This window comes from Prosopis cineraria, unplaced genomic scaffold, assembly GCF_029017545.1.
Source record: "Prosopis cineraria cultivar Desert tree isolate PC_DT_omini unplaced genomic scaffold, ASM2901754v1 PC7, whole genome shotgun sequence".
Taxonomy (NCBI): domain Eukaryota; kingdom Viridiplantae; phylum Streptophyta; class Magnoliopsida; order Fabales; family Fabaceae; genus Prosopis; species Prosopis cineraria.
In genome coordinates this window covers 26560115-26573723 of record NW_026555338.1, presented here as the reverse complement: position 1 = coordinate 26573723, position 13609 = coordinate 26560115, and the positions used below count along the sequence as shown (strand labels likewise).

At 34.7% G+C, this 13609-nt stretch overlaps 2 protein-coding genes and 1 pseudogene across 2 annotated transcripts; all 3 read right to left on the bottom strand.

The window, feature by feature from the left end:
* Window positions 1-1887, bottom strand: LOC129316184 (40S ribosomal protein S19-3-like). Its single transcript, XM_054960486.1, has 4 exons — window positions 1712-1887; window positions 940-1030; window positions 593-776; window positions 1-299 (listed from the first exon to the last, which is right to left on the bottom strand). The coding sequence occupies exons 1-4, from the start codon at window positions 1793-1795 to the stop codon at window positions 227-229; spliced, it is 432 nt and encodes a 143-aa protein (XP_054816461.1). The 5' UTR covers window positions 1796-1887; the 3' UTR covers window positions 1-226.
* Window positions 1888-2712: 825 nt separating this feature from the next.
* On the bottom strand, window positions 2713-4837 carry LOC129316169 (uncharacterized; annotated as a pseudogene).
* Window positions 4838-11801: 6964 nt separating this feature from the next.
* On the bottom strand, window positions 11802-13173 carry LOC129316286 (cytosolic sulfotransferase 14-like). The gene has a single exon (XM_054960628.1). The coding sequence runs from the start codon at window positions 13054-13056 to the stop codon at window positions 11992-11994; it is 1065 nt and encodes a 354-aa protein (XP_054816603.1). The 5' UTR covers window positions 13057-13173; the 3' UTR covers window positions 11802-11991.
* Window positions 13174-13609: the final 436 nt, after the last annotated feature.

Here is a 13609-nt window from a genome sequence, read left to right as displayed (position 1 = left end):
TAATAATAAGATGAAAATTGTCACAATTAGTTCAAAAATACATAAAAAAGTGATAATATCATCTAAAAGACTTGAAACAACATAGCATGAAGCATGTCGTGTTTAAGAGACACTCACAATAGCTAAAGCCAAAATTTGCCCATCACATTTAACACATCTATTTCCGGAAAAAAAGCTGAAACCTAAATGTATTTTGCTAGACGGATAGTCCTCAACAATTCACAGATCAAGGGGCCACCACAATCCTACCAGCCACTTGGTCAAGATCCCTCTGACCATTTGAAGTGATTTTCCTGCCACTGAGAAATCAAGTTCAAGATACTTCAGATCTATGTTCAAATGAATCTTAAATCATTTGAATGACAATATAGAAGGACAAGCATAACTCAAGAAAATAAAGTAAATGATCAATGACCATGTAAAAGAGAGCAGCATGTTTCTAAAACAGCTCCCGGTTGATATTTCAACAGATGATAGGGCATGACAAGAAAGTGAGGAGAACAAAATATCCATTCAATGGTCATCAATAGGGTTGATGTTCATGGCATGAAATTAAACCCCTGCAAATTAACAAGGAAAAAAGAGTCCCTACCCCTTGATATCGATTTCAATGATATTCATGTTCTGCAACTGTTGAAGAATGTGACGAGCAATAGCGCCACTGCTCTTGCAGAAATGAGGAGGGCGGCTACCATTTCTCTTGCTCCCACCATAAATCCGCTGGAAAGAACCAACACCGAGACCCCCTCTCAAGTAGATCTTCCTGGCCATGGAGGCTGCAACCAAAGAATGAGATAAGTTCCAAAATCTATCAGCGCCTCTTCTAGCAAACATAGAAGAAAATTTTCCCAGAAGCAAATGTGAATACACATATCGGGATAACAATGTGCAGCATCACGAAAACAAAACAAAAAAGAAAATTCAAGAGATAAAACTCACCAGCCCTAACATAGTACCAATCAGGATCATATGGAGCCAGCTCCTTGAATCTTGCAGTCTTCACAATATCTGTCCACTCGGGAAGCTCCATCTGCTCAGAATTAAAGAACAATAATCGTAAATAGCTATAAAACAAATAAACTTGAAAACGTCAATTTTACTAACAGCTACACCAGATAAATAATATCAACACAATTAATTCCCAAAGGACTCTAATTTTAATCCAATTGACAAATAGAAGCAAAACTGAAACACTCCAATGTACTTCGATGTGGTTGATTACACAACTAAAACCACTGAATTTTTACTTTGATGTCGTGGTGTGTGTGGAAGAGGGAACTAGGGTAATAGAAAAAATAATATTAATGTATAACATAGGGAATACTCATGAGCTCGCATTAATTTTTGGCACAATATGGGAAACAATATCCCACAAACACAATCACCAGACATGTATTCCACGAAGAAAATTTTCAGATCAAACCTAAGCAGGCTCCAAGACGAATCCACACAATAGGTCATCAAAACTCGAACAAGAAAATCAAGACAGGTTTGAAAAAGATCAAATTGAAAAGGCCTCAACAATCTACATAGGAAACACAAAGCATAGAAGACTCAGAATCGGAAGGCATTCTACTTAGCAAGGAAAATCAAGACAGGATTTGATACATTTCTATCAATCTAGTATCATCTGGAAACAAGGAAGACAGAAAACCCGTTCCAGGCAAATATTCCGGTGTTTTCGAGAAGAAACAAACGAGGTAGAAGATACCTTGCCAGATCGCTTGAGATGAGCAGAATAAGCCTTCACGAACTCGTGAGGCGAGACGTCCTTGACAGTTCTAGCAGTAGCCATGGTTGAAGCAGAAAGACGGAGAGCGAGAGAGAACCAGGCAGCCAATAGCTGAAGAAGACGGCTCCGCGAACTAGGGTTTCTGAAAATTGCGTGCGCTGGAGTTATTACACGTCCCCATTAGGGTTTATGGATCTCTCTTCACCTGACCCGACCCGAAAGAACAATATGGATCTTCTTCTCATATTGGGCTGTTCTGGCCTGTAATGGCACATGGGCTAAACCTGATTTTAATTATAATTAAAATTCGCTAATAATATAATTATCAAATATTACAAATTTCAATTTTAAAAATAATAAATTTAAATTATTAAAAAATTATCCTACTTAAATCTTTAATAACATATAAAATAAAATCAACTATCATAAAATTGAATATTTAAAAATAAGATCATAAATTATTGGCAAAAAGATCATAAATTTCATTTCCTGACTTTATTAAAAATAAGCAAAGAGATAAAATATAATTCGTGTTATTAAATCATAAATTAACTGTTATAGATTTGTCTTCTCTCCATTTACTTGTTACTTCTTCCTTTTCACTGCACATTTTTTAGTATTTACAATATATATATTTAAATTTTTGTCACTATAATTCCGAACTGTTTAAATCAAATTTTAAAAATTTATATTTACTTATTTTATGTCTCTCTTCAAATTTCATGGGAAGCCACTCCATAGGATTCATGTGGTTTATCTTCAATAAAAGAGTGACTTAAAAAGACTAAATAAAATTGTATTAAAAAAAAAAAGACTATACATAAAAAGTGGATTTACTGCTAGATTTTAAAGGAGAAACCAACGCAAAGACCAAAAGGTGTGTAACTGTGAATCAAAATTCAAAAGGCTGTGAATCAAAATTCAAAAGGAGATTGTAAAAGTTAAATGCCAAAAGGAAAGGTAAAGCTCTGCTACTGCAGTTATCAGGAATATTTTACACCAATTTTTATTTAAACTCAATCATTTTTTTTTTTAACAAATTGATAACAATCAGATTCCCCGCTATAATATGTAATATAGCCATATGCCTCCTCACACATACATTTCCATGTAGCATTTTTGACTGACCACTTGAAGAAAACAAACATCAGAGAAAATGTTTGTTGCATTATTTCTGCACAACACAGAACAAATCAATCACCACCACCATATAGGAATATAGTTTCAGGTTCTCTAGCAAGAAACCATCTTTATTATGTTTCATCTTCAGCTTCATCATTATCACTTTCATGTTCTGCAAAACTCAGAGCCCCACAAGCAGCAGCAGATCCAGCAACCCCATCTTCTTTTTCTTCTCCTTCTTCATCCTCGTTATCTGGGCAAAAGTAAGATTTCTTCTTCCCCTTCAATTCAGCCACTCTTTTTGCAGGTCCTGAACCTCTTGGGCTCTCATCAACAAATCGAGTTGTTTTGATCTTTGGAAGCAAATCCAAATCTGTCATCAACAATGTCGTCTCCTCCCTTCTTTTCCTCCTCCTTTTCTTCTTCTTCCTCCTTCCTCTTGTAAAGCACGATCTCAGGTGGAATCTCCCACCTCTTCTTTGTCCTCCCTCCCTCTGTAATTCCCTCACTCCCTCGTGCCTTCTTCCCGCCTTCTTCCTTCTCGTTCTCCTGCAACGACCTCTTCCTAGCAGCTTCAATGGCCGCCCCACACGATTGATAACTCGAAACAGTGTTGTACCTGTTAGAACAGCAAGTGTCTCAACAGTTTGTTGCTTCAATAATTCAATTCAAGTTTTTGAGGCATATAATTCAATTCAAGAATGATTAATCCAATGTTGTTCATCTATGTAGATGATACACTAGTGAATCATGATCAGCAGTTAAAACAGCAATTTAATCAGTTTCCTTTCAGTACCTGCTTGCTACTACTCGTCCTGGCTTCAATGGCTTCTTGATGGATACAGATTTTTCCTTATCACCATCTTTGAAGAGTTTTCTCGGCTGAATCAGAGAAGATTCTTTCTTCACAAGCTTTTTCGATCCCACTATGGTGGTCGCCGCTTGTTTTTGAGATTCAATTTTACCCACATTTTTTCGCGATTTGGGACTAACAGTCATGCTTTTCCTTCTTTCCATTATCGCTGATTTTGATTCCTCGATATCTTGAGGTTGCAAGAAGCACGATTTCCGGCGACTCTGTGTCGCTGTAGCAGGGGTCATTTCCAGTTTCGCCGGCGGTCGGAATCTTGCTGTGGCGAATATCTCCGATGGCCCCAAACTCATGCCCCTCCGATCAAACTTCGATTTTACACTCGACGACAATGAAGGCTCCTCAATCATCTTCACACTTTGTGTCGCCGGACCTGGGGTCATATCCATCTTCCCCGGAGGGCGGAATTTCGCTTCGGCAAAGATTTCCGACGGCCCTAAACTCACACCCCTCCGATTACACTTCGATTTCACACTCGAGAACAATGGAGTCTCTTCGATCTTCTTCACACACTGTTTCGCTTCCATGAATTTCGCAGGCACGACTCTCCCTCGCTTCTCAACCGTCGTTTTCGCGATTCGCTCAGCCTTTTCAAGTCGAAGTGTTTCCAATCTAGACGACAAGCGTTTAATCTCGTTCTCGATTTCTTCAATCTCAGAATCGATCTTTCTCTCATCGTCTTGCTCGCACGCCTTCTTCTTGGTCAAAACCTTCGAGGGTTTTTTTCTCTGTGAGTTTCCTAGAACGCCATTCGAGTGAAGGGGCTTAACGGCGATCATTGACGATTTCACAGAAACAGAGGAATTCACCATTACAGGGCTCAGATTTTCCTTGCTGCGATCTGAATCGAATGATTCAGAAGGGTTCTCGAACACAGGATCAAGACTCGACGACCACGATGCTTTCATCCGTACTTCGTCACTGTCGAAGGCGGCATTGTCCCACACCTGAAGCTCCGAGACGTTCATGGCGTCGGGGAATTGTGGAAAGCTCATAGATTTGTGATTCTATAGAGAAATGGGATTCTGAAGTCTGGATTCTTGAAAGATTCTTGGATTGAAGAAGACGAGGAGGAGGAGAAAATTAGGCGTGATTCCGAAGAGTAAACTGTATTTTTTGTATTTTGGGGTAATATGACCGTTAGGGGGAAAGTAGACGTTGGCATATGACAAGAAGGAGCGTAATCCTGACCGTTAGATGGGAAACGGCTCCTATAGACGCTCCGATTTGATTTAAAGGTATATAAATTCTTGGTGAATGAATCTTAGGAGGCGCATGTTTTTTCTTTCCAAAGATAATTACTTTAATTTAGTGTTATATTAAAAAAAAATAGGTCAAGTATTTCATTTTAAAACATCAGATTGTAAAGTTTGATTAGTGTGTTTAATAAATAATATACAGAAATATTTTAAAAAAAATTATATATCCATAGATTATGATGAACAATTATAATTTTTTTTCCCCAAAAGATGAAGTCAGTAATATATTCTGTTTTGGTCACTTTTGATCATTATAAAATAATCGGTACAAATAAGCATAAGGTATCACAAAATTTTCATTGTAAAACATCTCTAACAAAAATCAAAGAAAGATGGTTAAATTATTTGTTTTGTTTAAAAATAAAAAAATTAATTTTACTCATATTTAAGTGAAAAAAATATATTTGCATTATATTTTCATTGTTAATAACTTTAGATAGGAGTAATATAAAAAATTTAATTAACATCTCATCTAGCTTATAACAAATATCATTCAACTTTTATATAAAATGCATTATAAATTATAATAAGTTTTGGAGTGCCATGACAATGGCAAATTAGTAATAATGTGCGGAAAAGGTTGTATTCCAAAATGATGATGATGATGGCGAATTAATGATGGGGTAGGAACACACACACACATTGTTTTCATCCCAGTATCATAGGACTTTGACTCAGAATATATGCATGTCTATCACAAATGTTGTTGACAAAATTACCTTTGGAGATAGTAAATTAAAAATGATTATAAATTAAAATTATTTACGATAGTTCTGAGATATTTTTAAATTTAAATGTCTGAAGGATTAAAACTTTGAAGTGTGAAAAAAGAAATATATTTCTGCTACTTTTACCGTCACTATCATGAAAGAGAGCCTCGCATGTTTTTTCGGTAACATAAGGTGGCTTTAGCAATATTATAAAAAAAAAAAAAACAAAGAAAAAAGCAATGTCAACATTAGTTTTTCGAAGTCAGGTTCTTTGCTAGACATATTTGCTAAGCCCAAATACCTTGAATCAGCCCATATATGATCAAGGGCCCAAGCTCTTTAATTTGAAGTGTTAAAGCCCACACAAATCTGCATCAACATCTCCATCTTTTACAATTAATATTTACTGAAAATAATTTTATTAGTCGGCGGGTTCAAGTCCTTGGAAACCAGATTGCAAACACTTTGGGCAACGAGAGGTATCATTAATCTCATAACCATATGGTTATTGTGTTGTTAAATTTTCAAACAAGGATATTATTTCAACGCTTTAGCTGTGGCTCCATGATTGATTTATGATCATTACTTGACAATTAGACCATGAGAACCTTGGTTCAAGCCTGAGAAAGCTAGTATTGATAAAGTTGCAGCATGCATTAGAACACCAAATACAATCAACTTGCTAAGTAAAATTGACATCAAATATAATTCTAAATGGAATTCACCAGATCTTGGGTGGATTATACCTTGTGTTAATAGTTCTGTCAATCTTAATGGTGTATTTGCTTGTAAAGGTATCATTAAAAGTGACAAAGATGATTGAATTAAAAAGTTTTTTAACAATATTAGCTATCACTCCAGCATAACAGTTGAGCTTATAAGAATGTTGAAAGAATTTAATCTTTGCTGAAATGATAAGCTTTCCAAAGTTAATGTTAACTTATACTTCATGGAAACTCTATCAATTCATCGACTATAACTTCTCAAAAGGCCACGCTCTCTCACCAGTTATCAAAAAAATTAGAAATTTCACGATGAGAAACTTGGTGATCACTTTTGATCATATTTATAAAGAAACAAATAGATGCACCGACCTTTTGGCTAACAAGACTCCAAGTGATAATTTTGATGTTACAATATTAGATAGTTCCCCCCCCCCCCACTATAAACATCTTATGACATTAGACATGACCCAATCTTAACGTCTTTGAATAGTATTTTCCATAATCTTGTATTAAAAAAAAAAACAAAGAGAATACCGAATACAATTCTTTCATCTCAGCTGCAACGTTGATGGGCTTTCTGATTTCTTTCTGACTGCTATATGTGCTCTACCTCACTTTAATTTTTGAGAAGTGCTTTAGGATGGATTGAGGAATCTATCGTCTGCTATTGCAAAACCATGGCCGGCATTTGGCGATTTTAATGACATGCTTTTCTGAAACTGATAAAATTGGAGGAGTAAATTGTAATACTAGAAGAATTCGATGGTTTCAATAAAAGGTTGCCGGTTGTGGATTGACAGATTTGGGTTCAACAGGACCCACATTTACTTGGAAAGGCCTATATGTGTAGATTGGTATTCAAGATTGATCGTGCTTTTGCTAATAATTTATTTCTGGATTTGGGGCAAGATTGCTTGGTGAAGGTACTTCCGATGACACACTTCTTTTAATTCAAATAGGGGATTAACGAGGTTCCCAATAGTGGAAGAAGACCATTTCGTTTTCAATCCATGTGGCTACCACCCTTATTCAAATTTTCTTAGAAGGCTTGAATTGGATTTACAGAAGGAGTTGGATGAAAGTTTTGAAATTGGAAGAGATCAAAGTGGCTTCAAAATCCTTGAACGGATCGTGGATTACTAATTAAGGGAGACATGAATACACGTTGTTATAATATCTCAAGACTCAAAACCACAATGAGGACGAGGAGAAATAAAATGGAAAAATCACAACCAAGAATCAAAAGAACTAAATGAAATTAAAATTTGTTATGAAAAGATAAAACTACCCCTCATACACACAAATATTTGTTATGATGAGAGAATTGATTATTGTTAAAATAAAAATAAAATTTTTTTTCCTTGAATGTGTACTTATTCATTAAATCATAACACTTTCTCTCTATTTTTAAGTTAATATTTTGGAGTTGTTAATGAAGGAGTTAATTATTAGGGATTTGTTCATCAAATCAGAACATTTTCTCCTTTCCACCATTGACTTAATAATGTTCTAGAGTTATTGTGAAGGAATTGATTGTTATTAAAATGAAAATGAGACTTATTTTTTTCTTAATGAGAATTTATTCTTAAAAGAGTATGTGTATGTGTGAGAGATAGTTTTGTCTTTTTACAATGAATTTTACTTACATTTAAATTTCTTGATCTTGCAGAGCAAAATCATAATTATTTGATCCTACAAAGCAATAAATGTCATTCAATGATCGTTGATTGTGATTTTCTCAAATAAATAAAATTGTGACTCTTAAAGATGATGAAGGGAGACGGGTTGGTGGACAGTGAAGATGATTTAAATATTTGGTAACTTAGTATTTTAAAAAACTTTTCAAGTCTGATAATTCAACTTCGACAATGTCAAGTACGAAGAGCTAATTTCAAACTATTGATCATCATCAACTTGTCAATCTTGCTATATTATGCCTACTGATGAAGAGATTTGGAATGCTATCTTTGCTGGTCCGCATAAAGCTCCAGATTTGATGGCTTCTCGCCAATATTGGCCCTTCATTATGTAGATTTGTGAAGGATGTGTTTGAGGGAAAGTATTCAATTGTGGAAGCAAACAAAACATTGATTTCTCTCATTCTAAAGATTGACAATCCGGTTGTAGCAGGTATACAAATAGTAACCTGTTTATTTCTTTAACAGGCTAGCAATTTCCAATTAGGTTGGACTAGGTTAAATATATTGATTAGATTTTAAATATTGATTTACCATGTTTTAAGATACTAGCTCTTTTATTGGATTCAAATATTTTATCGATTAAATTTTACACTTTAAATTTTAATATATATGTATATATATTATCAAGCCTAACACGTAACTCAAACTTCAATATATATATATATATATATATATTCACATTCTTTAACAAGCATTTATAAAAGTATTTTAAATTATTTATCAACAAGATTCTTATATTGACAGTGAGGTTTGACTTTAAATCTTGTGAGTTATTAGCCAAATTTTTATCAACTGAGCAAATTTTTGTTGATTATTATTGTTTGAATTTGTTGACAACAATTTATTATGGTCATAAATTGTAAAGGAAGGTAAAATTAGAAAATCACCTTTTTTTTCAAAACAATTTTAAGAATGTATGGCTAATATTTTTCACTAACCATGAAGTTTGTTAAACTCGTCTTATAGTAAGGATTAAAAGTAAAAGGAGTACACAACTCATAAGCTAACAATATTTTGAGAAAAATGAAACATGACAGAGGTCTTACACTCTTACTATTACTTGGGAGCGTGTCATGATATATATATATATATATATATATAGGTGATGTATGGATCACTTTATTTAAAATAAGATATTATTCATGTAATTTAAAAGTGGAGATGATGACAACGTGGAGGAGTATCGGGACAGCAAAAGCACCAGCCATCCCAACTACATCTGGAGAACTTATTGGGACATTTCAACTGTTCTCTGCGCAAAGCATCTTGCCTATCTTCTCTCTCTTGCCACTCCATTCCCTACACGTGTCATCATTCATCCACATCATCTATTTTTGACCAATTATATATATTGTAGAGAGAGAGCTTAGTTACCAGCCGACGCAACCAGAAACAGAACCAACAAGCAAGCCACCAACTTGATTGAATCTCTCCCCATTTCTTCCATATTTTAAATCTATTCTATATTTTGGAACCGTCTTGCCTTCAACTATTTACCTGTCAAACGCCTTGTGTGTGTGTGATCTTTTTTGGAGGGGAGGTGATCATGCTCCACGTCCAAATCATAGCAATCAAGTTATATATCAATTAATATTATTTATAATTTACTAACTTATTATATATATACACACACACATTGTAAACAAATAGAGTAACAAATCATTATATTAATATCAATCACATTTACTGTATTAACTAATTAGTACTGCAAACAAATAGAGAGTATCAAGTTTTAGCTAGAATCCTCCTAATAAACCCTCTATACAATGTCCATGAGTAATGAAGACCTTACAAAACTTATGGTCAATACCCATTTTTCCTTTTGCCACTATTTTTGAATTTGTCTCCACTAATCTTTTGCAATATCAATAAATTAGCATATATGATTGGTTAGGTTATCCTTTTATATTTGTTAAAGCTTTCTCTTTTTCCTTCCACGCTTGATTAGAGTTGAATGACACATTATATTTCCTTTGCGATTGATCTCATTGTATGACTTATCAACACAACCCCTTAACCATTCTCTTATAAAATTGGATGCCAAATTTTGCATAGATGACCTGTTTATAATGAAGTTGTCTTGTGCAGAGTGATTGTGCTCATTAATAAAGGTTTTCACTTTCATGAACTTTGACTATTCAACTCTCACCTTATATATAGTGATCTTTCATGGATAATGTCATATTAACCCTTACATTTTCCTATAACCTTATTAACAACATTCTTCTTAAACTCATATACAAAATTGTGAATTATATTGTACTTGTTTATAATTAATTAAATTAATATTTATAATTTATTTTTTTCAAAAAAAATTGTCAAAAGATTTTAAGGTCATTAATATAAATTTTTGGAACTTAACTTTGATTCTCCCATCATTCTTATTTACATTGCCAAGGAAATGACCCGAGAGCTTTCACTATCACACAACTTTGTGGGACATATCCAATCCTGCTGATTTCTGATAGGAAATTAATGCCGTTTTTGGCAAAGTCTCCAACCCACATGCTCGTGGGGACAATTTTTTTATTAAAAACAAATTTAAGTGAGCTAGTTAGGTAAGGATTCACTATAACTAAAACATGCTTTTAAGAATTCAAATTTTTAAAAAAACAATTATAAAAATATTAATAGATCATTCATCAATAAAATTTTTATATTAATAATAAAATTTAAACTCACATTTTTATAAATTATAACGTGAAGTCTGAATTGGGCCCGCATTTATGGCCCTAACCCGCCAAAAATCGTTGGAAAATGACCCATGACTTTTTCACATTTATTTCCCCTTTCTTTTTTGGATCGATCTGACCCGCATAACCTTTCACAATATATAGCATGCGTCCGACGACTTTTTCAAATCCTTCACAACTTTTCACTGTTCACTAAATATTTTAGACGATGCAAGAAATTAACAGATATATTTGTCCATTATTAACTTTTATGAGTTCATTATTTGAGATTGACAACATATATGTTAATTACACACGCATTCTATATGATGTAACATGTAACCCAGAAAACTTTGTGATTATTAAAATGAGCACTCTCAGTCACAGAAGAGAATTATTAATCCAAAGATCCGCTTTAATATGTGAAATTTACATAGGCTTGTTTGATTGGATTACATGTAAAGGAATTATAAGTAATCCTCATACAATTTTCACTTATTACGTGTTTAGTTGGCATTTTACATGATAAAAATTTCATTTACTTAATGCACTCCTATTACATCATATGTGATAATAAAAATTACATCAAAAAATATGTAATTAGATTCCCATTCTCTCCCATCAATTTACACAAATATCCCTGCCTCTCCTTTGTCTTCACGCTTCTTCTATCCCTGCACTTCTTGCCGGCGTCCTCAACCTCCTCCTCCATTGTGCCGGACGCCGACAACATCCTTCTTCATCGCTGTCATTGTTGCTGCCCTCTTCAACGGCCATGGTTTGCCTACAAATTGTTCGTAGTCCAACAACGTTGTAGTACGGTGTCATCTCTCTCTCCCTTCTTCATCCCTCGATTTACAGATCTTTTATTGAAGGCATCTAAGGTTCGCCGTCCATATTGGCATTTATAGATTTCTTATGTGTTGCTATTTTTAATTTTGCCTCGATCATTATGATTCTGGACATTGATTATGGCAAGGAAGATGAAAGTGTCCAAGGGAAGGAGCAGGGAAAAAAAATTATGATGACGGTATTCCAGTCTTTTCATTTTTATGATTATTAAAATAAATATAAAATTTTTTATTTTTCTTAACATTTCCAATAGTGATACCAAACAAACTCATTGTAATCATGGTTGCATTCCATTCATTCAATGAACCATGAACCAAACAGGCCATAAATGTGTGTGAAACTAATAAATTATGATATTTTAAAAGACAGACCAGAGCCAGCAAGCTTTTCGTCAATGAGTTTGGATAATCTCTCCACCATGGAAGGTGACAAGTGATTAAGCCAATCTCCAATCTCAGCCTTCCTAAACAGATGCTTGTTCTCAAAGTTCCTGGCAAAAGTTCCAGATTTGTTCACCTGTAATTCTTTCATCTTCTCAAAGCTGCACAGCTTGATGATGCTATCAATCACACCTGTTTCTTCGTCCTCCTCCTCCAAGCTGAAAGGACAACCCAAGAACTCTGCAATTCTCTTCAACTGATCTGTGGTATCTTCTTTCAGATCCTCATACTTTAGGAACAACACCTTGTTAGGTCTCTCCTTGCTTTCATTCCAGTACCTCAACATGTGGTCCCATGAAGGACCGAACCCAATTATCCCCTTACAGTACAAATCAAAGGCCTCTTCTAGTGTCAAAGACGGGATCGATCCTGGCTTGATTTTGTCCACAAAAATCCAGGAAGACACAAAAGTGTCGAATGGGTTTCTGCAGAGGTAGATTATCTTACAACCTGAGTTTTTGATTGAGCTAGGCATTGCATGGAACGGTAGGTGGGTGCCAAAGAGTCTTGGATCAGGCAAGCTTGACAGATCAGGAGCTTCATCAAGGCCTCCATAGACAGTATACTCAAAGAAAGGAACAAGATGATGAGGATTTGAATGAAGCAGAGGGTGGTTCTTAGAAGAAGGCGAAAAGCTCTTGCGGTTAACAGTGGCGAAAGTGAGGCCTTTCAACCATGTGGTTCCAGATTTTGGGATCGTAGCAACAACAACATCTGAATCTGTGGCCTGGAAGTGATTCTGAAGCAGGGTAATGGCTTGAATCTCTGCAGGTTGGCACCAGAATCCTTGGAAGAGATACAGATAACGAGTTCTCCAACCTCTCTCTCTGGGAAGAGAGAGAATCAGATCTTTACACTCCTGGCTCAGCTTTTCTTCTCCTTCAACAATGGCTTCTAATTCTTCTTCTTCTCGATGACGATCACAGTTACTGGATCGGGGTTTTGTGAAGTGAATCGGAGCCTTTGGAGCCATTGAAGAGACAAGAAGAAGAAGGAACAAGTAAAAGAGAAAATGGTTCTGCGAGTTTCAGACAAGGAAGAAGCCCTAATTTATAGCAGAAATGGTTGTAGGTGGAAGACACGTTGAGGGCATGCAGAGAGGGACGATGCTGTCCTTTGGCCTACATGCCGGTACGTCACACTTCCATATATGACGGGCATTTAAGTCTCTCAATCTCATCAGTGGCTAGGCTAAGAATAAATTTTACAAAAAGATAAATATGACATTTTATTTTATTTTATTTTTTGCGAGCAGACATTTCAACATATAATTTTTAAATATCACCTATGTAGGTTGTTTTTTATTGAACATTTTTTTAAAAAAAAATACGTCATTCAAATTTTTAAAAAATGATTTAACGTAAAAAATAAGTTTAAATGCAAATAACATTGGAAAATATCTCTAGTTTGGTTCACACTAAAAAATATATAAATTTATACGTACTTTTACATGTTAAAATTTAAAATAAATTTGGTCACAGCTTGCAGAGCTACTCAATCAAGAAGTAACAATGCTTGAATTTTAT

What these genes read in the sequence shown, in the direction of transcription:
- LOC129316184 (XM_054960486.1), bottom strand. Translation starts at nt 1,795, where the DNA reads ATGGCTACTGCTAGAACTGTCAAGGACGTCTCGCCTCACGAGTTCGTG. An exon ending in ATCTCAAGCGATCTGGCAAG is followed by an intron (nt 1,031 to 1,711) that starts GTATCTTCTACC and finishes AATTCTGAGCAG; the next exon opens with ATGGAGCTTCCCGAGTGGAC. An exon ending in ATTGAAATCGATATCAAGGG is followed by an intron (nt 300 to 592) that starts GTAGGGACTCTT and finishes TTGATTTCTCAG; the next exon opens with TGGCAGGAAAATCACTTCAA.
- LOC129316286 (XM_054960628.1), bottom strand. Translation starts at nt 13,056, where the DNA reads ATGGCTCCAAAGGCTCCGATTCACTTCACAAAACCCCGATCCAGTAAC.